Below are 24,538 nucleotides of genomic sequence, written 5' to 3'. Positions count from 1 at the left end.
CAGTGCTGCGATGAACATTGGGGTACACGTGTCTCTTTCCCTTCTGGTTTCCTCAGTGTGTATGCCCAGCAGTGGGGTTGCTGGATCATAAGGCAGTTCTATTTCCAGTTTTTTAAGGAATCTCCACACTGTTCTCCATAGTGGCTGTACTAGTCTGCATTCCCACCAACAGTGTAAGAGGGTTCCCTTTTCTCCACACCCTCTCCAGCATTTATTATTTGTAGACTTTTGGATCGCAGCCATTCTGACTGGTGTGAAATGGTACCTCATAGTGGTTTTGATTTGCATTTCTCTGATAATGAGTGATGTTGAGCATCTTTTCATGTGTTTGTTAGCCATCTGTATGTCTTCTTTGGAGAAATGTCTATTTAGTTCTTTGGCCCATTTTTTGATTGGGTCGTTTATTTTTCTGGAGTTGAGCTGTAGGAGTTGCTTGTATATTTTTGAGATTAGTTGTTTGTCGGTTGCTTCATTTGCTATTATTTTCTCCCATTCTGAAGGCTGTCTTTTCACCTTGCTAATAGTTTCCTTTGATGTGCAGAAGCTTTTAAGGTTAATTAGGTCCCATTTGTTTATTTTTGCTTTTATTTCCAATATTCTGGGAGGTGGGTCATAGAGGATCCTGCTGTGATGTATGTCAGAGAGTGTTTTGCCTATGTTCTCCTCTAGGAGTTTTATAGTTTCTGGTCTTACATTGAGATCTTTAATCCATTTTGAGTTTATTTTTGTGTATGGTGTTAGAAAGTGGTCCAGTTTCATTCTTTTACAAGTGGTTGACCAGATTTCCCAGCACCACTTGTTAAAGAGATTGTCTTTAATCCATTGTATATTCTTGCCTCCTTTGTCAAAGATAAGGTGTCCATATGTGCGTGGATTTATCTCTGGGCTTTCTATTTTGTTCCATTGATCAATATTTCTGTCTTTGTGCCAGTACCATACTGTCTTGATAACTGTGGCTTTGTAGTAGAGCCTGAAGTCAGGTAGGTTGATTCCTCCAGTTCTATTCTTCTTTCTCAAGATCGCTTTGGCTATTCGAGGTTTTTTGTATTTCCATACAAATTGTGAAATTATTTGTTCTAGCTCTGTGAAGAATACTGTTGGTAGCTTGATAGGGATTGCGTTGAATCTATAAATTGCTTTGGGTAGTATACTCATTTTCACTATATTGATTCTTCCAATCCATGAACATGGTATATTTCTCCATCTATTAGTGTCCTCTTTGATTTCTTTCACCAGTGTTTTATAGTTTTCTATATATAGGTCTTTAGTTTCTTTAGGTAGATATATTCCTAAGTATTTTATTCTTTCCGTTGCAATGGTGAATGGAATTGTTTCCTTAATTTCTCTTTCTGTTTTCTCATTATTAGTGTATAGGAATGCAAGGGATTTCTGTGTGTTGATTTTATATCCTGCAACTTTACTATAGTCATTGATTAGTTCTAGTAATTTTCTGGTGGAATCTTTAGGGTTTTCTATGTAGAGGATCACGTCATCTGCAAATAGTGAGAGTTTTACTTCTTCTTTTCCAATTTGGATTCCTTTTATTTCTTTTTCTGCTCTGATTGCTGTGGCCAAAACTTCCAAAACTATGTTGAATAGTAATGGTGAAAGTGGGCACCCTTGTCTTGTTCCTGACTTTAGAGGAAATGCTTTCAATTTTTCACCATTGAGGATAATGTTTGCTGTGGGTTTGTCATATATAGCTTTTATTATGTTGAGGTATGTTCCTTCTATTCCTGCTTTCTGGAGAGTTTTTATCATAAATGGATGTTGAATTTTGTCAAAGGCTTTCTCTGCATCTATTGAGATAATCATATGGTTTTTATTTTTCAATTTGTTAATGTGGTGTATTACATTGATTGATTTGCGGATATTGAAGAATCCTTGCATCCCTGGGATAAAGCCCACTTGATCATGGTGTATGATCTTTTTAATGTGTTGTTGGATTCTGATTGCTAGAATTTTGTTAAGGATTTTTGCATCTATGTTCATCAGTGATATTGGCCTGTAGTTTTCTTTTTTTGTGGCATCTTTGTCAGGTTTTGGTATTAGGGTGATGCTGGCCTCATAGAATGAGTTTGGAAGTTTACCTTCCTCTGCAATTTTCTGGAAGAGTTTGAGCAGGATAGGTGTTAGCTCTTCTCTAAATTTTTGGTAGAATTCAGCTGTGAAGCCGTCTGGACCGGGGCTTTTGTTTGCTGGAAGATTTTTGATTACAGTTTCAATTTCCGTGCTTGTGATGGGTCTGTTAAGATTTTCTATTTCTTCCTGGTCCAGTTTTGGAAAGTTGTACTTTTCTAAGAATTTGTCCATTTCTTCCACGTTGTCCATTTTATTGGCATATAATTGTTGATAGTAGTCTCTTATGATCCTTTGTATTTCTGTGTTGTCTGTTGTGATTTCTCCATTTTCGTTTCTAATTTTGTTGATTTGATTTTTCTCCCTTTGTTTCTTGATGAGTCTGGCTAATGGTGTGTCAATTTTATTTATCCTTTCAAAGAACCAGCTTTTGGCTTTGTTGATTTTTGCTATGGTCTCTTTTGTTTCTTTTGCATTTATTTCTGCTCTAATTTTTAAGATTTCTTTCCTTCTACTAACCCTGGGGTTCTTCATTTCTTCCTTTTCTAGTTGCTTTAGGTGTAGAGTTAGGTTATTTATTTGACTTTTTTCTTGTTTCTTGAGGTGTGCCTGTATTGCTATGAACTTTCCCCTTAGGACTGCTTTTACCGTGTCCCACAGGTTTTGGGTTGTTGTGTTTTCATTTTCATTCGTTTCTATGCAAATTTTGATTTCTTTTTTGATTTCTTCTGTGATTTGTTGGTTATTCAGCAGTGTGTTGTTCAGCCTCCATATGTTGGAATTTTTAATAGTTTTTCTCCTGTAATTGAGATCTAATCTTACTGCATTGTGGTCAGAAAAAATGCTTGGAATGATTTCTATTTTTTTGAATTTACCAAGGCTAGCTTTATGGCCCAGGATGTGATCTATCCTGGAGAAGGTTCCATGTGTGCTTGAGAAAAAGGTGAAATTCATTGTTTTGGGATGAAATGTCCTATAGATATCAATTAGGTCTAACTGGTCTATTGTATCGTTTAAAGTTTGTGTTTCCTTGTTAATTTTCTGTTTAGTTGATCTATCCATAGGTGTAAGTGGGGTATTAAAGTCTCCCACTATTATTGTGTTACTGTTAATTTCTCCTTTCATACTTGTTAGCATTTGTCTTACGTACTGTGGTGCTCCCGTGTTGGGTGCATATATATTTATAATTGTTATATCTTCTTCTTGGATTGATCCTTTGATCATTATGTAGTGACCTTCTTTGTCTCTTTTCACAGCCTTTGTTTTAAAGTCTATTTTATCTGATATGAGTATTGCTACTCCTGCTTTCTTTTGGTCCCTATTTGCATGGAAAATCTTTTTCCAGCCCTTCACTTTCAGTCTGTATGTGTCCCCTGTTTTGAGGTGGGTCTCTTGTAGACAACATATGTAGGGGTCTTGTTTTTGTATCCATTCAGCCAGTCTTTGTCTTTTGGTTGGGGCATTCAACCCATTTACGTTTAAGGTAATTACTGATAAGTATGATCCCGTTGCCATTTACTTTATTGTTTTGGGTTCGAATTTATACACCGTTTTTGTGTTTCCTGTCTAGAGAATATCCTTTAGTATTGTTGGAGAGCTGGTTTGGTGGTGCAGAATTCTCTCAGCTTTTGCTTGTCTGAAAAGCTTTTGATTTCTCCTTCATACTTGAATGAGATCCTTGCTGGGTACAATAATCTGGGCTGTAGGTTATTTTCTTTCATCATTTTAAGTATGTCTTGCCATTCCCTCCTGGCTTGAAGAGTTTCTATTGAAAGATCAGCTGTTATCCTTATGGGAATCCCCTTGTGTGTTATTTGTTGTTTTTCCCTTGCTGCTTTTAATATTTGTTCTTTGTGTTTGATCTTTGTTAATTTGATTAATATGTGTCTTGGGGTGTTTCTCCTTGGGTTTATCCTGTTTGGGACTCTCTGGGTTTCTTGTACTTGGGTGATTATTTCCTTCCCCAGTTTAGGGAAGTTTTCCACTATTATCTCCTCAAGTATTTTCTCATGGTCTTTCTTTTTGTCTTCTTCTTCTGGAACCCCTATGATTCGAATGTTGTAGCGTTTAATATTGTCCTGGAGGTCTCTGAGATTGTCCTCATTTCTTTTAATTCGTTTTTCTTTTATCCTCTCTGATTCATTTATTTCTACCATTCTATCTTCTAATTCACTAATCCTGTCTTCTGCCTCTGTTATTCTACTATTTGTTGCCTCCAGAGTGTTTTTAATTTCACTTATTGCATTATTCATTATATATTGACTCTTTTTTATTTCTTCTAGGTCCTTGTTAAACCTTTCTTGCATCTTCTCAATCCTTGTCTCCAGGCTATTTATCTGTGATTCCATTTTAGTTTCAAGATTTTGGATCAATTTCACTATCATTATTCGGAATTCTTTATCAGGTAGATTCCCTATCTCTTCCTCTTTTGTTTGGTTTGGTGGGCATTTATCCTGTTCCTTTATCTGCTGAGTATTCCTCTGTCTCTTCATCTTGTTTAAATTGCTGAGTTTGGGGTGTCCTTTCTGTATTCTGGCAGTTTGTGGAGTTCTCTTTATTGTGGCATTTCCTCACTGTGTGTGGGTTTGCACAGGTGGCTTATCAAGGTTTCCTGGTTAGGGAAGCTTGTGTCGGTGTTCTGGTGGGTGGAGCTGTATTTCTTCTCTCTGGAGTGCAATGAAATGTCCAGTAATGAGTTATGAGATGTCTATAGTTTTGGGGTGACTTTGGGCAGCCTGTATCTTGAAGCTCAGGGCTGTGTTCCTTTTTTGCTGGAGAATTTGCTTGGTATGTCTTGCCCTGGAACTTATTGGCCCTTGTGTGGTGCTTGGTTTCAGTGTCGGTATGAAGGCATTTGATGAGCTCCTGTCAATTAATGTTCCTTGGAGTCAGGAGTTCCCTGGAGTCAGGGTTTGGACTTAAGTCTCCTGCTTCTGGTTATCGGTCTTATTTTTACAGTAGTTTCAAAACTTCTCCTTCTATACAGCACCATTGATAAAACATCTACATTAAAGATGAAAAGTTTCTCTACAGTGAGGGTCATTCAGAGAGGTTCACAGGGTTACACGGAGAAGAGAAGAGGGAGGAGGGAGTTAGAGGTGACTCAAATGAGATGAGGTGAATCAATAGTGGAGAGAGTGGGCTAGCCAGTAGTCACTTCCTTATGTGCACTCCACAACTGGACCACTCAGAGATTTTCACAGGGTTATACAGAGAAGAGAAGAAGGAGGAAGGTAACAGAGGTGGCCAGAAGGATAAAAGGGGGGAATGAATAGGAGGGAGACAGATCCAGGCAGTAATCAGTTCCCTAAGTGTTCTCTACCGTCTGGAACATACAGAAATTCACAGAGTTGGGTAGAGTAGAGAGGGGTTAGGGAGGAGACACAGGCGACCTGGTGGAGAAAAAGGAGAGTCCAAAGGGAGAGAGAGCAGTCAAGCCAGTAATCTCACTCCCTAGTGAAAAATGGGTCCTGAAGATTGGGTCCTTAAAGGTACAAAATTGGTAACAAATACATAAAAGCAAAAATTAAAAATCTAGAGTAGAGTTTGGAATTTCAAAAATACGATGTTAAAGAAAAGAAGAAGGAAAAGAAAGAGAGAAAAAACAAACAAACAAAAACAAACAAGGTCGCGAAAATTATAAAGAAAGTACAGGTACAAAATTGATAACTAATACCAGAAAGCATAAATTAAAAATCTAGAGTAGAGTTTGGAATTTCAAAAATACAATGTTAAAAAAAAAAAAAAAGAAGAAGAAAAAATAAAGAGAGAAAACAAACAAACAAATACAAACAATGTCACAAAAATTATAAAGAAAATACAGGTACAAAATTGATATCAAATACCAAAAAGCATAAATTAAAAATCAGATATACAATGTTATATAAAAGAAGAAGAGAAAGAAACAGAGAAGAAGAAAAAAAAAAGTCACAGAAATTATATAAAAAAAAAACTATAGGTACAAAATTGATAACATATACCAAAAAGCGAAAATTAAAAATCTAGAGTAGAGTTTGGAATTTCAAAAATACAATGTTAAAGAAAAGAAGAAAAAAACAAAAACAACAAAAAAAAAACAAGGTCAAAAAATTATAAAATATATATATATGAAGTTTGCTTAAGAAGAAAAAAATAGGGTCTTTTTTTTTTTTTTTTGCAAAGTAATAGGTTATAAAAGTGAAAATTAAAGGAACAATAGAGGACTTAAAAAAATTTTTTTAATTAAAAAAAAAAGAAAGAATGATCGTAAAAATTATAACAATATATCTAGGACTTTTTTCTTTTTTGTGTGTGGGTGTTGTGGGTTCAGTTCATTTTTGGCTAGTTCCTTGGTCAGATTTATATTTCTCAAGATCTATAGGCCCCTTCCTATGTAGTCCGTAGTAACCACAGGGTTTTGATCTATTGACTGTAGCTTCCAAGGCGTTTCCCTCTGTTATATCTTCTTCTGTTTGCTAGTCTCTTCAGTATCTGGTTTCCGCCCTGACACAAAGGGCACGGTGGAGGACACTTTTTTTTTTTTTTTTTAGGCTTACTTGTTCAGTCGCGCTGTGGGGAGGGAGGGAGGGATGCTGCAAACAAATAACACTGGCGTGGGCTCGCAGTGCCTCAGCCACCCTGGGTCTGCCCCCGCTCACGGCGCGTGTAGCCTCCCTGTCCACACTGCTCGGACTCTAGGTTGTTCCGCCGGGAACAATCCGAGGCTGGCCCTGGGCTGCATGCACCTCCCAGGTCCAAGCCACTCAGCTTCAGGCACTCGGGTAGTCCTCAGAGGCACAGACTCAGTTGGGCCTGCGTTTTGTGCTCTTCCCAGGTCCGAGCAGCTCAGGTGATGAGGTGTTTGGCGAGCGCCAATGCTGCGACTTATCGCCTCCCCGCCACTCGGTTATCTGGGTGTAAAACCGGCGCACCTTCTCAGGCAGATGTTGACCGTCCAGACCCCCAAGAAGTTTTAGTTAGCAAAGAAGCCTGCTTACAGTTTTATAGATAATGTCTCTCTGGGGCTGCGATTGCCCCCTTCCGGCTCTGGCTGCCTGTCACCGGAGGGGGAAGATCTGCAGCCGGCTATCTCTGTTCAGTCCTTTGTTCCGTGCGCGGGCCTGGCGGTCTTAGGTTAGGGCTGGCTTTTCGCGTGGTAGATATCCCACAGTCTGGTTTGCTAGCCCAAATTATTTCGCTCAGATAGCGCTCAGGGTATTCAGGCCAGATTCTTACTCTCAGCGATACAGCCCACGCCACGCCTCCCTGCCCAGCCCCGGCTTGCTAATGGCGGATGCAGGCGTCTGTGCTGCTTCTCCGCTGGGGGAGTTACCGTAGGGCTCGCAATCTGCGAGTTTTAATTGTTTATTTATTTTTTCTCCCTGTTATGTTGCCCTCTGTGCTTCCAAAGCTCGGCACAGATTTGGCAGTGAGAAGGTTTCCTGGTGTTTGGAACCTTCTCTCTTTTTAAGATTCCCTTCCCGGGACGGAACTCCGTCCCTCCCTCTTTTGTCTCTTTTTTTTTTGTTTTTAATATTTTTTCCTACCTCCTTTTGAAGAGTTGGGTTGCTTTTCTGGGTGCCTGATGTCCTCTGCCGGCATTCAGAAGTTGTTTTGTGGAATTTACTCAACGTTTAAATGCTCTTTTGATGAATTTGTGGGGGAGAAAGTGTTCTTCCCGTCCTACTCATCCGCCATCTTGGCTCCTCCCTCTAAGATTCTTTTAAATAAGACATATAGCAACCATAAGCGATTAATATATGGTATAGCATTAAAATTGATAACTTTTGTTCACCAAAAGATACCATTAAGAGTAAAAAGACAACTCACAAAGTAGTAGAAAACAGTCATACTACATATATTGGCAAAGGATTTGTATCCAAACTACATAAATCACTTCAAAAATCAATGACAAAAAGACTCATATTCAGATTGTAAGTCTTTTGCAATATAAATAATACGGCAGTAATAACCTTGCAAATTAGTCAAATGTATCTGTAGAATGAATTTCTGGAAGTAATATTTCTGTGACAAAAAGTGTTTCATAATTTTTAGAACTGCCGATTCATTTCCCTGTTTTCTATTGAGTTGTTTGTCCTCTTCTTATAAGCTTATAATATCTACTTTTATATCATTTATATTAATTCTCTTCTGCCCTCTACGTTGCTAATAGTTTTTTACTGATTTTGTTTGTGGACTTTTAAAATGTAACTTAAAAGGCACAAATCTTAAGTGTAAGACTGTAGTATTTTCTACATATGTATAACTCACACAACCACCACCCAGATAAGATTATATATTTTTTTTAATAAATATTTACTTACTTATAATATATATAATACATTACATACATTATATATTATACTACGACTATGAATTGATGATAAGGTGATGGAATTCTAGTTGAGCTATTTCAAATCCTAAAAGATAATGCTGTGAAAGTGCTGCACTCAATATGCCAGCAAATTTGGGAAACTCAGCAGTGGCCACAGGACCGGAAAAGGTCAGTTTTCATTCCAATCCCAAAGAAAGGGAATGCCAAAGAATGCTCAAACTACCACACAACTGCACTCATCTCACACGCTAGTAAAGTAATGCTCAAAATTCTCCAAGCCAGGCTTCAGCAAGACGTGAACTGTGAACTTCCAGATGTTCATGCTGATTTTAGAAAAGGCAGCGGAACCAGAGATCAAATTGTCAACATCCACTGGATCATGGAAAAAGCAAGAGAGTTCCAGAAAAACATCTATTTCTGCTTTATTGATTATGCCAAAGCCTTTGACTGTGTGGATCACAATAAACTGTGGAAAATTCTGAAGGAGATGGGAATACCAGACCACCTGACCTGCCTCTTGAGAAACCTGTAAGCAGGTCAGGAAGCAACAGTTAGACATGGAACAACACGTTGGTTCCAAATAGGAAAAGGAGTACATCAAGGCTGTATATTGTCACCATGCTTATTTAACTTCTATGCAGAGTACATCATGAGAAATGCCAGGCTGGAAGAAGCACAAGCTGGAATCAAGATTGCTGGGAGAAATATCAATAACCTCAGATATGCAGATGACACCACCCTTATGGCAGAAAGTGAAGAAGAACTAAAGAGCCTCTTGATTAAAGTGAAATTGGAGAGTGAACAAGTTGGCTTAAAGCTCAACATTCAGAAAACGAAGATCATGGCATCCGGTCCCATCACTTCATGGCAAATAGATGGAGAAACAGTAGAAACAGTGTCAGACTTTATTTTGGGGGGCTCCAAAATCACTACAGATGGTGACTGAAGCCATGAAATTAAAAGACGCTTACTCCTTGGAAGGAAAGTTATGACCAACCTAGACAGCATATTAAAAAGCAGAGACATTACTTTGTCAACAAAGGTCCATCTAGTCAAGGCTATGGTTTTTCCAGTAGTCATGTATGGATATGAGAGTTGGACTGTGAAGAAAGCTGAGTGCCATGAATTGATGCTTTTGAACTGTGGTGTTGGAGAAGACTCTTGAGAGTACCTTGGACTGCAAGGAGATCCAACCAGTCCATCCTAAAGGAGATCAATCCTGGGTGTTCTTTGGAAGGACTGATGTTGAAGCTGACACTCCAATACTTTGGCCACCTGATGTGAAGAGCTGACTCACTGGAAAAGACCCTGATGCTGGGAAAGATTGAGGGCAGGAGGAGAAGGGGATGACAGAGGATAAGACGGTTGGATGGCATCACCGATTCAATGGACATGAGTTTGGGTGGACTCCGGGAGTTGGTGATGGACAGGAGGCCTGGTGTGCTACAGTTCATGGGGTTGCAAAAAGTCGGACATGACTGAGTGACTCAACTGAACTATGAATTTTGCCAGTCCCTTTGAAGAAGCTGCCAACCTTTTTAGAATATATTTTTATAATATTTTTTTCCATTCTTGAGTTGCTAATTTTGATTCATCTTAACACATTGAAAATTATTAATCTAAATTTTACATCAATGGTATGTAAATAATATAATTACTGAATTCTGACATGTCTAAGAGTGCCGTCTTACCAAACTGTGGATGATAATACTTGATGAATATGTAATTCATAGGTCACACTCATACCCTTGTACAGATGCAATTTTACTAACTTTAGAGTTTCAGTGTAGTGTTCTGATTTTTGTTCCTTTGTAGCCAATTTACTTTCACTACTTTGATACTTTTATTATCAGTTTCATCAAACCACTCAGAAAGGTCAAGCTAAAAGAATAATGAGATTATGTTAACTAACTTTAATAATCATTTCATATAAACACATATCAAATCATCACACTATACAGCTTAAAATTATACAATGTTATATGTCAATTATTTCTCTATAAAGCTTGGAGAAAAAATATATGTGCTTAGAATCATGTGAAGATTGTTCTGGCAGAGAATGTCATATCTGAGAACTTGTCTCATCCACAGCTCCCTATATTTTAATGTCTGAAAATGAATCAAATAAGGAGATAACTGAAGCAAAGAAGATATTATCTCATTCCTCTCTAAGCTACTCATATTTAAATGAGTGGGGTATAGAGAATGATATACTATGTATTCAATCCATCAAAATGATCTTTAAGAACATGTTTAACTTATGTGGGAAATAATAAAAGGGGGAAGAGATGAGTTATGGAGTTCAGAATGGCAGTGGCTAAAAGACAAGGAAGGGAAAAGCCTGTGAAAATAGAACAAAGGAAGGTCCGAGACCAGAGTGAGGGCCTCAGGTAGAAAAAATAGCACTCCTGGCTAGCCCAATTTACATAGGGCAGGCCCGGGGGGAGGAAAAAACATAAAAAGAGGAGCCAAAGGGCCGGAGGCCTCCCTTTCACCTCTCCCACACACGTGCTCATTCTCTCTCTCTCTCTCTCTCTCTCTTTCGTCCCTCTCTCTTCTCTTCATGTCTTTGGGTCAGCATGCCCTCATCCCTCGAGGATGTATTTTCCTGCTATTTTCTAAATAAAATTGAGCTGTAACACAAAGCTGTAACACTGATCTGTCTAAGAGCTATAACACGGTCTGTCCAAGACCCGAGATCTATAACATGGTCTGTCTGAGAGCTGTGACGCGCTGAGGGCTTTAACATCCGTTGATTCAAATTTTTGTTGAGAGGAGACAGAACTGAGGAGAATACACTCGCCTGACATCTATCAGTTCAGTTCATGTGTATATATATATATATACACACACATACATGTATGTATATTTATACATACATATACTTATATACATATATATATAGCTAGAAAACTTCCTATGATAAGAGGTAATGTTTAATAAAATTTTTTTTCATAATTTCCAAAACTTGGAAGTAACCAAGATTCCTTCAGTAAGTTAGTGGATACATAACATTACATCTACATAATATAATATTATTTGCACTAAAAAGAAATGAATAAGACATGGAGGAAACTTAGGTGCATACCAAGCCATGAACAAGACATCAAGGAAACTTTAAGTACGTAGGTGAAAGAACCAATCTGAAAAGGCTGCATAATGTCTGATTCCAATTATAAGATATTCTGGTAAAGGCAAAACTGAGACAGTCAAAAGATCAGTGATTGACAGGGGTTGGGATATGGAGGAATGAACTGGCAGAGCATAGGATTTTTAGGGCAGTGAAACCACCCTGTATGATACTACAATGGTGGACAAAGGTGCAATCATACATTTGGTAACACCCATAGAATATACAACACAAAGAGTGAACTCTAATGTAAAATACGGACTTTAGATGATGATGTGTGAATGTAGGTTCATCAATTATTTAAAAAGGGACCAATCTGGTGCAGGATGTTCATAGTAGGGGAGATTATGCATGTATGGGAAGAGGAAGTATATGAGAAGTCTCTGTACTTTCTGCTCAATTTTGCTGTGAAACTAAAACTGTTCTTCAAAATAAAGTTTATTAATTAAATAAAAAACTTGCTGTTCATTAGTGACTCTCCATCTGGTGTTTATATTTCCCTCAAATTCAAAAATGTTACAGGTATAAAGATTAAGTATTTATCTCATTAACATAACTGCTTATTTTTATCTTAAAAGCAAAATAAAAGGATTAAACAATATCAAAGAGATAAGAAAATGATAAAATATGTGAGCAATAACAATTTCATTAAAACAACTACTTAGCTTCATCTTAACCCTCAATTTTAGCTTAATTTTCAACCAAAATTTAAGGAATATCAGAAAGGTTCAGAGACATAATTAAAACCAGGACGTTTATTACAAATCAAGTTTTGACATTTCACAATTGAAGACAGGAGTGTGGTAAAACAGAACAGTGAACTTGAACTTTAGAACACCTGATCTGCCACTGGTTAACTAACAATACATGGGCAAGTAACTTAAACTCTGAGTTTGTTTTCTCATCTGTAAAACTTCATGAGAGTTTTGTTAAGATTAAATAAAAACACATGAAAATGCTGGTACCCATAAAAGGTAAAAAATGTAACATCAACTGAAAATTCTGAATCAGATTAAATTTATTATCAAAGTTAGGATACATTTTCCTCAGTCTTAGAAATTTTTATTCCTAAGATAAATTATCACATCTTGCAAATTTTACACTTATAGCTGAATATTTCTTCAGTCATCACTGTCACTTCCTGATTCACTCAGCTGCAAATCATTTCCTAAAATAAAAAAAAGCAAAACTCTAGTAATCAAATATTTAATATTTTAATGTTTTTTGATAACACAGATATTTTGCAATATATAACCCCAAGGTGATCCTGTTTAGTCAGCATTACATTCTTAAATTATAGAATAAGCAATCTGATTATTAGTCACATCAGTAGTAACTAATTAATACTGCCTGTAAAGAAAAGACAAACCATTAATCTTCAGCACAGTTTTAGTATCACTTGGTGTCTATTTTAGTCTTCTTTCACACACCAACATCACCCTTCTTTTATACCACTGACTTAATTACATAAGAAATGAGAAAATGTAGTTTAGTATAGGGGTTGCCAATGGCCGGGGCCAAGAACAGGTTTTGGTCCGTGGCCCGTTAAGAGCTGGCCACACAGCAGAAGGTGAGTGGCGAGTGAGGGAGTGAGCGCAGCCACTCCCCACCTTCACATTCCCTCCTGAGTTCTGCCTCTTGTCAGATCAGCGGTGGCAAAATAACTCTAATGTGTTGTGCTTGAATCATCCCAAACCATTCCCCCCACCCCTGACACTGACTGTGGAAAAACTGTCTTCCACAAAACTTGTCCCTAGTGCCAAAAAGGTTGGGGACCATTGGTTTAGAAGATCAGACTATTTCGAAGAGTGAAAGAGAGTTGTGTAATTATTTCAAATTCAGTCAGTCATTAAGTAGTATATGTTAAGAGTAACTCATCATTGAATCTTTCGTAATTCATCCACGTGCTTACAGCATGGAACTTATATTCCAGTGGAGGAGACAAACAATAAACACATATATTATGTAATATTTATCCTAAGTAGAGATAAATATTATGCAATTTAGACGGGTATGGAAAGAGGGTGGGAGGTAATATTTTAGATAGGGGAGTTAGGAAAGCCTCCTCAGGGTGGGACATTAGAAATCCAAATGTAGGGAGAGACGCATGAAAATACATGAGTATGGAGGAAACTGTCCAGGATCAGGAAAAAGCAAATATAAATGCCCCAAGGCGGAAGCATGCTTTTTGTGTTCTCAGACAGCAAGAATACCACTCTGGCTAGACTAGAAAGAATGAGGAAAAGAATGTTAGGAAATAGGTCATAAAGATATCCAGAAGACCACAGGAGAAGGACTGGTAACTCACCAGCATTCTTGCTGGGAAATCCCATGGAGAGAAGGGTCTGGTGGACTACACTTCATGGGGTCGCAAAAGAGTTGGACACGACTTAGTGACTTAACAACAAATAGTGTGTAGGTCATGGTAGAACCTTTGAATTTTGTTTGAAATATAATGGGAACTCAATTCATTGTAGCTCAAGCTGGTAAAGAATCCTCCTGCAATGCAGGAGATCCTGGTTCAATTCCTGGGTCGGGAAGATCTGCTGGAGAAGGGATAAGCTACCCCCTTCAGTATTATTGGGTTTCCCTGGTGGCTCAGCTGGTAAAGAATCTGCCTGTGAAGAGGGAGACCTGGGTTCAAGCCCTGATTTGGGAAGATCCCCTGGAGAAGGAAAAGGCTACCCACTCCAGTATTTTGGCCTGGAGAATTCCATGGGCTGTATATAGTCCATGGGGTCTCAAAGAGTCGGACACGACTAAGCGACTTTCACTTTCAATTCATTAGAAAATTTTAAAAAGGCAACTGACTTAAACACTGTATATCAGTGAACAGACTATAATGGTGTGGAAGAAATATGGAATCAGGGAGGACATTTAGTTATGAGTCTATACAGTTTCTCATGTAAGATAAAATATTGTCTTTGAGAGAGACAAATACTGTATGATTTCATTTATATGTAGAATCTAAAGAACAAAACAAATGAACAAATGTACAGAGAAACAGAGTGACAAATACTGAAACAGGTGCCAAAGTGGAGGTGGGTAGAGTGAGGAGAGAAAAAGGTGAAGGAGAGCAAGTTGTATAAACTCTCAGTTATAAAATATATGTTACAAGTTTGAAATTTACAGTAGGAAGAATATAGTCAACAACTATGTTACATCTTTCTATGGTGATGGATGACAACTAGACTTTTCATTGTGATCACATTTAAATATATAGATGTAACATATATATTTAATAAATATATTGAAACTCATAGAAAAAATCAGGTTTGTGGCTACTGAAAGTAGGGGGTGGAGGATGAGGGAATTAGCTAAAAGGCAATCAAAAGGTACAAACTTCCAGCTATAAGATAAATACTAGGGATGTAATGCATAACATGATAAAAATAATTAACACTATTGTGTGTTATAAAAGAAAACTGTTAAGAGAGTAAATCCTAAGAGTTCTCATCACAAAGAAAAAAAGTTTTTTTTCCTATTTCTTTGATGTTTTATCTATATGTGATGATGGATATTCACTAAAACTTTTGTGGTAATCATTTCGGGATGTATGTAGTCAAACAGTTGTATACTTTAAAATTATACAGTGCTGTATGTCAATTACATCTCAATAAAACTGGGAAAGAAGAAATAATATTGGTTTTAGACTCAGGTGATTCAGGTGAAGGTGGTGATCAGTGGTCAGATTTATAATTTGCTCTGAAGATAGAGCTTACAGGCCTATCAACAGTATTAGACTTAGTGCATAAGAGAAAGAAAAAAGTGAAGAATGACCCTCAAGTCTTCTGGTCTTACCAACTGGATAAATTGTGGTATCATTTACTGAGATGAGAAGCAGCAGATTACAAGACTATGTAAGAAAAATCACAAGTTCAATTTTTAAAATGTACATTTTCAATACCTAGTAAATATTCAAGTATATATGGTATATACAATTGTATATATAAATCTGAAGCTCAAGGTAAGGCTAGACCTGAAAACTATCTGGGAGTCATTGATTATAGGGGGTTTATTTGGAGCTATAGGATTGGATAAATCTTTTGGGTAGTAAATTTAAATGGTTAAAATTTTTTTCTATTTTTAAACTACTCCACAATCAACAAAAGCTGATATATTCTAAAATTAATATCCAAATTAATAGGAATAGTTTTTAGGCTCTATATAACTTGTAAGACAACTTAGCCCATTGCATGTACTCCAGAACTAATTATGTGATTTGATAAAGAAACCTGCTAAAGGTCTCACAGGACCATTTTGTCATTTTCAAGGCTCAAGTTTCTACTTATTATGCAACTATTGTATGGCATAAGAATGTTCAACTTTATGTGATATCGGTACAATGAGATTCTCAAGTGACAGAAACCCAAATGTCCTGAGTTCCACTTTTCTTAATAGACTTCATTCTACGGAGGTTATAAGCACAGTATTACAAATGCTGTTGGTTGAAATGTTCAGTTATGTAGATATGAGATTAGCCTTTGAATATGAGATGCTTAGTAAAGAAAATAGGTTTTCAATTAAAATGGTAATTACAACTTGGGAAAAAGAGTTTACCCATAGCAAATGCATTCTGATACCTAAACCAATGTTTCTCAATGAGAGCAATACTGCTCCTTTAGTAGATGTTACAGAAATGTATGTGAGAGATTGCTTGTCCCAGTGACTTGCAGACTGCTTCATAGATTGCTAGTGGCACACTGTGGAAGGGGAATTTTGGAAGCTTAAATATCTACCAAAGCAAGAACTGCCATGCACAATAAAGAACTCTTCTATATTCTGCAAAACTTTTGAAAGTCCAGTTGGATGTTCATGTACTTTTAAGATCTGGTTGTAATTTTAAGGCCAGGACTAATTGCATTCTTAGACACTAAAAGTATTCTTTTGTATAGATTTAAAATTCTCTAAAATTTACAAGGGCTTCTCTGGTGGCTCAGACTGTAAAGAATCTGCCTGCAATACAGACCAGGGTTCAGTCCCTGGGTCAGGAAGATCCCCTGGAGAAGGCAATGGCAACTCACTCCAGTATTCTGGCCTAGAGAATTCCTAGACAGAGAGCCCTGGTGAGCTATATAGTCCATGGGGTCACAAAGAGTTGGACATGACTGAGTGACTAACACAGACACACAAAATTTATAAGGCTGTAACTATCATCCTTGATAGATAAACTAAAAGAAAACTTTATTTTTTTTCAGAATCTTACAAAGATTTTTTAAAACTGTTTTTGAAAACACAGCAATTATCTATGCTGCTCAATGTCTGTGGGTCAGCAATACCGCCCTTCAAAATGTGTCTGTGTATGCAATTCTATGAATATAATGTATATACTTTCCCACTCCTTATTTTAACAAGTTAAATAAGAAATATTACGAACATATGAGTTGAATATTGTCTTGCTTCTCTTAATCCCACATATAATCATTAAAAGTAAGGGCAAACATATAGCACTTTGTTACATCTTCTGGCCATGCCTGAACAAAATAGAATATATATTACCTTACTATAAATGTTTGTCTTAATATTATATTAATCATTTTCAAAGATGTATATCTTTTAGATGATATCAAACTATTAAATTCATTTCATGTTAGTAAAAGGGATTTAAATTATGTTATGAAAAAGGGTGTTGAGTCTGCTAAGGTTGAAATTGGATGACTATAGTAACAGTAAAAAAGGGTTTATTTCCTCTTATTAGGAAACCTACAGTTTGGATAAATTATATCAAGAAAAGAAATTCACTATTTTTTTAAATTCCAATTCGTTATTACTGGTATAACAAAATAGCTGCTGATCTCTCCATAACATTTTTATATCCAAAATATTTCTAAATTCTTTTATTATTTCTATAGCTTGTTGATTCCTTTGGATTTCCTATGTAGACAATTATATTATCTACAAATAAGGATTATTTTATTTCTTGTTTCCAATTCTTACTTTCATTTCCTTTACTTGTTTTATTGTATTTTTCCAGAACCTTCAGTACAACATTGAATAGACACGGGGTGGTCCTAAATGGTGGAGGAATAGGATGGGGAGACCACTTTCTCCCCCAAATATTCATCGGAAGAACATTTGAACGCTGAGCAAATTCCACAAAACAACTTCTGAATGCTGGCAGAGGACATCAGGCACCCAGAAAGGCAGCCCATTGTCTTCGAAAGGAGGTAGGACAAAATATAGAAGATAAAAAGAGAGACAAAAGAGGTAGGGATGGAGATTCGTCTCAGGCACAGCACTGTTTATAATAGCCAGGACATGGAAGCAACCTAGATGTCCATCAGCAGATGAATGGATAAGAAAGCTATGGTACATATACACAATGGAGTATTAACTCAGCCATTAAAAAGAATACATTTGAATCAGTTCTAATGAGGTGGATGAAACTGGAGCCTATTATACAGAGTGAAGTAAGCCAGAAGGAAAAACACCAATACAGTATACTAATGCATATATATGGAATTTAGAAAGATGGTAACAATAACCCTGTGTATGAGACAGCAAAAGAGACACTGATGTATAGAACAGTCTTATGGACTCTGTGGGAGAGGGAGAGGGTGGGAAGATTTGGGAGAATGGCATTGAAACATGTAAAATATCATGTATGAAATGAGATGCCAGTCCAGGTTCGATGCACAATACTGGATGTTTGGGGCTAGTGCACTGGGACGACCCAGAAGGATGGTATGGGGAGGGTTCAGGATGGGGAATACATGTATACCTGTGGCGGATTCATTTTGATATTTGGCAAAACTAATACAATTATGTAAAGTTTAAAAATAAAATAAAATAAAAAGAGAGAAGTTTCCAAACACCAGGAAACCCTCTCACAGGCGGGTCTGTGGGGAGTTTTGGAATCTCAGAGGGCAACATAACTGGGAGGAAGAATAAATAAATAAATAATTAAAGCCCACAGATTACGTGCCTAACAGCAGCTCCCAGTGGAGAAGCAGCCCAGACACTAGCATCCGCCACTAGTAAGTGGGGGCTGGACAGGGAGGCGGGGGCTGCATTGCTTAGGGTAAGGATCAGGCCTGAATGCCCCGAGGGCAATCTGAGGGAACTAACTTGAGATAGGAACCCAGACTGTGGGATAGCCAGAGAGAGAGAGAGAGAAGAAAAAAAAAGAGAGAGAGAGAGAGGGAAAAAAAAAAAAAAAACTATCCCGGGAAAAGCCCTAACCTAAGACACCGCCAGGCCCGCTCACAGAACAAAGGACTGAACAGAGCTAGACAGCGGCGGACTGGCCCATCCCCTGCCGGAGACAGGCAGGCAGGCGAGGGCAGCCAGAGCTGGAAGGGGGCAATCGCAGCCCCAGACAGGCATCCTCTACCAAACTGTAAGCAGGTTTCATTGCTGACCAAGAATTCTTGGGATTTTGGACGGTTGACATCCGCCAGGATGGTCACAGCCAGAGATTAGCTCCCCAGAAGAGACACATGGCACACCTGAGAAGGCGTGCCCATCGTACACCCAGAAAACTGAGCGGCTGGGACAGGGGAGGTGATAAGATGCACCCCCCCACCTGGGGGTGACTGTTCTCGCCAAGCACCTGGCCACCTCAGCTGCTCGGACCTGGGAAGGGCACAAAACGCAGGCCCAACCAAGTCTGCACCTTTGTGGAGTACCTGAGAACCTGAACCTGAGTGGCTTAGACCTGGGAAGTGTATGCAACCCAGGGCCCGCCTCAGACAGTTCCCAGCAGAGCAACCTATAGCCTGAAAACTGTAGACCATGAAAGCACACACACCGTGAGCAAACCCAGTGTGGCTAAAACACTGCAAGCACTCCCCACACACGCCACTGATATTTGTTTGCAGTGTTCCTCCCTCCCCAAAGCACGACTGAACAAGTGAGCCTAAAAAAGTGACCACCATCGCCCCCTTGTGTCAGGGTAGAAATTAGACACCGAAGAGACCAGCAAACAGAAGCTAAAATAAACAGAGGGAACCACTTTGGAAGTGACATGTGCAACAGATTAAAACCCTGTAGTTAGCACCGACTAACTACACCGACTAACATAGGAAGGGGCCTATAGATCTTGAGAAGTATAAGCCAGAGAGCCAAACTATCTGAAAATGAACTGACCCCACACTGTCTGCAACAGCTCCAGAGAAAGTCCTAGATATATTTTTACTATTATCATTTTTTGAATTAAAAAATTTTTTTTTACTTTTTAAGTCCTCTATTAATCCTTTAATTTTTGTTTTTATAATCTATTGATGGTGTCATCACTCACGTAGAGCCAGACATCCTGGAATGTGAAGTCAAGTGGGCCTTAGCATCACTATGAACAAAGCTAGTAGAGGTGATGGAATTCCAGTTGAGCTATTTCAAATCCTGAAAGATGATGCTGTGAAAGTGATGGACTCAATATGCCAGCAAATTTGGAAAACTCAGCAGTGGCCACAGGACTGGAAAAGGTCACTTTTCATTTCAATCCCAAAGAAAGGCAATGCCAAAGAATACTCAAACTACCGCACAATTGCACTCATCTCACACGCTAGTAAAGTAATGCTCAAAATTCTCCAAGCCAGGCTTCAGCAATACATGAACTGTGAACTTCCAGATTTTCAACCTGGTTTTAGAAAAGGCAGAGGAACCACAGATCAAATTGCCAACATCTGCAGGATCATAGAAAAGGAAGAGAGTTCCAGAAAAACATCTATTTCTGCTTTGACTATGCCAAAGCCTCTGACTGCGTGGATCACAATAAACTGTGGAAAATTCTGAAAGACATGAGAATACCAGACCACCTGACCTGCCTTTTGAGAAACCTGTAAGCAGGTCAGGAAGCAACAGTTAGAACTGGACATGGAACAACAGACTGGCTCAAAATAGGAAAAGGAGTAAGTCAAGGCTGTATATTGTCACCCTGCTTATTTTACTTATATGCAAAGTACATCGTGAGAAACGCTGGGCTGGAAGAAGCACAAGCTGGAATCAAGATTTCCAGGAGAGATACCAATAACCTCAGATTTGCGGATGACAGCACCCTTATGGCAGAAAGTGAAGAGGAACTAAAAAGCCTCTTGATGAAAGTGAAAGAGGAAAGTGAAAAAGTTGGCTTAAAGCTCAACATTCAGAAAATGAAGATCATGGCGTCTGGTCCCATCACTTCACGGTAAATAGATGGGGAAACAGTGTCAGACTTTATTTTTGGGGGCTCCAAAATCATTGCAGATGGTGACTGCAGCCATGAAATTAAAAGACACTTACTCCTTGGAAGGAAAGTTATGACCCACCTAGATAGCATATTCAAAAGCAGGGACATTACTTTGCCTACAAAGGTCCATCTAGTCAAGGCTATGGTTTTTCCAGTGGTCATGTATGGATGTGAGAGCTGGGCTGTGAAGAAAGCTGAGCGCTGAAGAATTGATGCTTTTGAGCTGTGGTGTTGGAAAAGACTTTTGAGAGTCCCTTGGACTGCAAGGAGATCCAACCAGTCCATTCTAAAGGGGATCAGTCCTGGGTGTTCTTTGGAAGGAATGATGCTGAAGCTGAAACTCCAATACTTTGGTCACTTCATGCGAAGAGTTGACTCACTGGGAAAGACTATGATGCTGGGAGGGATTGGGGGCAGGAGGAGAAGGGGACGACAGAGGATGAGATGGCTGGATGGCATCACTGACTCGATGGACATGAGTTTGAGTGAACTCCAGGAGTTAGTGATAGACAGGGAGGCCTGGCGTGCTGCGATTCACTGAACTGAACTGAACTGATTACCTTGCAAAAAAAAAAAAAAAGACCCTATTTTTAAAGCAAACTTCCTATATAAATTTATAATTTTTGTGACTTTGTTTTTTTTTTTTTTTAATATTGTATTTCTGAAAATCTAACCTCTACTCTAGATTTTTAATCTCTGCTTTTTGGTATTTGTTATCAATTTTGTACCTTTAAGAACCCAATCTTCAGTACCCATTTTTGTTTGGGAGTGAGATTACTGGCTTGATTGCTCTCTCCCCCTTTGGACTCTCCTTTTTCTCCACCAGGTTGCCTCTATCACCTCCCTCCCCCTACTCTTCCCTACCCAACTCTGTGAATTTCTGTGTGTGTTCTGGGCTGTGGAGAACACTTAGGGAACTGATTACTGCCTGGATCTGTCTTGCTCCTTTTGATTCCCCCTTTTCTCCTCCTGGCCATCTCTGTCTCCTTCCTCCCTCTTCTCTTCTCTGTGTAACTCTGTGAATATCTCTGAGGGGTCCAGACTCTGGAGAGCACACAGGGAAGTGATTACTGGCTAGCTTGCTCTCTCCCCTTTTGATTCCCCCTCTTCTCCTCCTGGTCACTTCTATCTCCCTCCTCCCTCTTGTCTTCTCCATGTAATTCTGAGTGAACCTCTCAGGGTGTCCCTCACTGTGGAGAAACTTTTCATCATTAACCTAGATGTTTCATCATTGGTGCTGTATAGATGGAGAAGTCTTGAGGCTACTGTAAGAATAAGACTGAAAACCAGAGGCAGGAGGCTTAAGTCCAAAACCTGAGAATACCAGAGAACTTCTGACTCCAGGGAACATTAATTGATAAGAGCTCATCAAAAGCCTCCATACCTACATTGAAACCAAACACCATCCAAGAGCCAACAAGTCCCAGAGCAAGACATACCACACAAATTCTCCAGCAACACAGGAACATAGCTCTGAGCTTCAATATATAGGCTGCCCAAAGTCACACCAAACCCACTGACATCTCAAAACTCACTACTGGACACTTCATTGCAGAAGTGCCAGCTCCACCCACGAGAACACCTGACACAAGCTTCCCTAACCAGGAAACCTTGACAAGCCACCTGTCCAATCCTACCCACAGCAAGGAACCTCCACAATAAAGAAGAACCTCAAACTGCCAGAATGTGGAAAGGCCACCCCAAACACAGCAATATAAACAAGATGAAAAGGCAGAGACCTACCCAGCAGGTAAAGGAACAGGATAAATGCCCACCAAACCAAACAAAAGAGGAAGAGATAGAGAATCTACTGATAAAGAATTCCAAATAATGATAGTGAAAATGATCCAAAATCTTGAAAACAAAATGGAGTTACAGATAAATAGCCTGAAGACAAGGATTGAGAAGATGCAAGAAATGTTTAACAAGGACCTAGAAGAAATAAAAAAGAGTCAATATATAATGAATAATGCAATAAATGAGATCAAAAACACTCTGGAGGGAACCAACAGTAGAATAATGGAGGTAGAAGATAGGATAAGTGAGGTAGAAGATAGAATGGTAGAAATAAATGAAGCAGAGAGGAAAAAAGAAAAAAAGAATTAAATGAGGACAACTTCAGAGACCTCTGGAACAATGTTAAACATCCCAACATTTGAATCATAGGAGTCCCAGAGGAAGAAGACAAAAAGAAAGACCATGAGAAAATACTTGAAGAGATAATAGTTGAAAACTTCCCTAAAATGGGGAAGGAAATAGTCACACAAGTCCAAGAAACCCAGAGAGTCCCAAACAGCATAAACCCAAGGCAAAACAGCCCAAGACACATATTAATCAAATTGATAAAGATCGAACACAAAGAACAAATATTAAAAGCAGCAAGGGAAAAACAACAAATTAGACACAAGGGGATTCCCATAAGGATAACAGCTGATCTTTCAATAGAAACCCTTCAGGCCAGAAGGGAATGGTAGGACATACTTAAAGTTATGAAAGAGAGAAACCTACAACCCAAATTACTGTACCCAGCAAGGATCTCATTCAAATATGAAGGAGAAATCAAAATCTTTACAGATAAGCAAAAGCTGAGAGAATTCAGCACCACCAAACCAGCTCTCCAACAAATGATAAAGGATCTTCTCTAGACAGGAAACACAAAAAGGGTATATAAACTCGAACCCAAAACAACAAAGTAAATGGCAATGGGATCATACTTATCAATAATTACCTTAAATGTAAATGGGCTGAATGCCCCAACCAAAAGACAAAGACTGGCTGAATGGATACAAAAACAGACCCCTATATATGCTGTCCACAAGAGACCCACCTCAAAACAAGGGACACATACAGACTGAAAGTGAAGGGCTGGAAAAAGATATTCCATGCAAATAGAGACCAAAAGAAAGCAGGAGTAGCAATACTCATATCAGATAAAATAGACTTTAAAACAAAGGCTGTGAAAAGAGACAAAGAAGGACACTATATAATGATCAAAGGATCAATCCAAGAAGAAGATATAACAATTATAAATATATATGCACCCAACATAGGAGCACTGTGATATGTAAGGCAAATGCTAACAAGTATGAAAGGGGAAATTAACAATAACACAATAATAGTAGGAGACTTTAATACCCCACTCACACCTATGGATAGATCAACTAAACAGAAAATTAACAAGGAAACACAAACTTTAAATGATACAATAGACCTGCTGTTAAGTCTCTTCAGTCGTGTCTGACTCTGTGCGACCCCAGAGACGGCAGCGCACCAGGCTCCCCCGTCCCTGGGATTCTCCAGGCAAGAACACTGGAGTGGGTTGCCATTGCCTGCTCCAATGCATGAAAGTGAAAAGTGAAAGGGAAGTCGCTCAGTCATGTCCAACTCTTAGTGACCCCATGGACTGCAACCTACCAGGCTCCTCTGTCCATGGGATTTTCCAGGCAAGAGTACTGGAGTGGGGTGCCATTGCCTTCTCCAGATACTATAGACCAGGTAGACCTAATTGATATCTACAGGACATTTCACCCCAAAACAATGAATTTCACCTTTTCCTCAAGTGCACATGGAACCTTCTCCAGGATAGATCACATCCTGGGCCACAAATCTAGCCTTGGTAAATTCAAAAAAACTGTAATCATGCCAATCATCTTTTCTGACCACAATGCAGTAAGATTACATGTCAGTTATGAATTGCACTCATCTCACATGCTAGTCACTAAGAGTCGGACTCGACTGAGTGACTTCACTTTCACTTTCATGCATTGGAGAAGGAAATGGCAACCCACTCCAGTATTCTTGCCTGGAGAATCCCAAGAATGGGGGAGCCTGGTGGGCTGCCCTCTATGGG

At 38.7% G+C, this 24,538-nt stretch overlaps 1 protein-coding gene across 1 annotated transcript in view; it reads right to left on the bottom strand.

Annotated features, from left to right (window-relative positions):
- Window positions 1-12,259: 12,259 nt before the first annotated feature.
- Window positions 12,260-24,538, bottom strand: part of EAF2 (ELL associated factor 2) — a 55,754-nt gene continuing 43,475 nt past the window's right edge. Inside the window, exon 6 of the mRNA XM_027532864.1 lies at window positions 12,260-12,690. Coding sequence (XP_027388665.1) covers window positions 12,644-12,690 — 47 coding nt within the window. The 3' untranslated portion in view covers window positions 12,260-12,643. The remainder of the gene's footprint in view (window positions 12,691-24,538) is intronic.

Source organism: Bos indicus x Bos taurus, chromosome 1, assembly GCF_003369695.1.
Source record: "Bos indicus x Bos taurus breed Angus x Brahman F1 hybrid chromosome 1, Bos_hybrid_MaternalHap_v2.0, whole genome shotgun sequence".
NCBI lineage: Eukaryota > Metazoa > Chordata > Mammalia > Artiodactyla > Bovidae > Bos > Bos indicus x Bos taurus.
The sequence above is the reverse complement of the archived record's forward strand: the minus strand, read 5'-3'. Positions and strand labels throughout refer to the sequence as shown.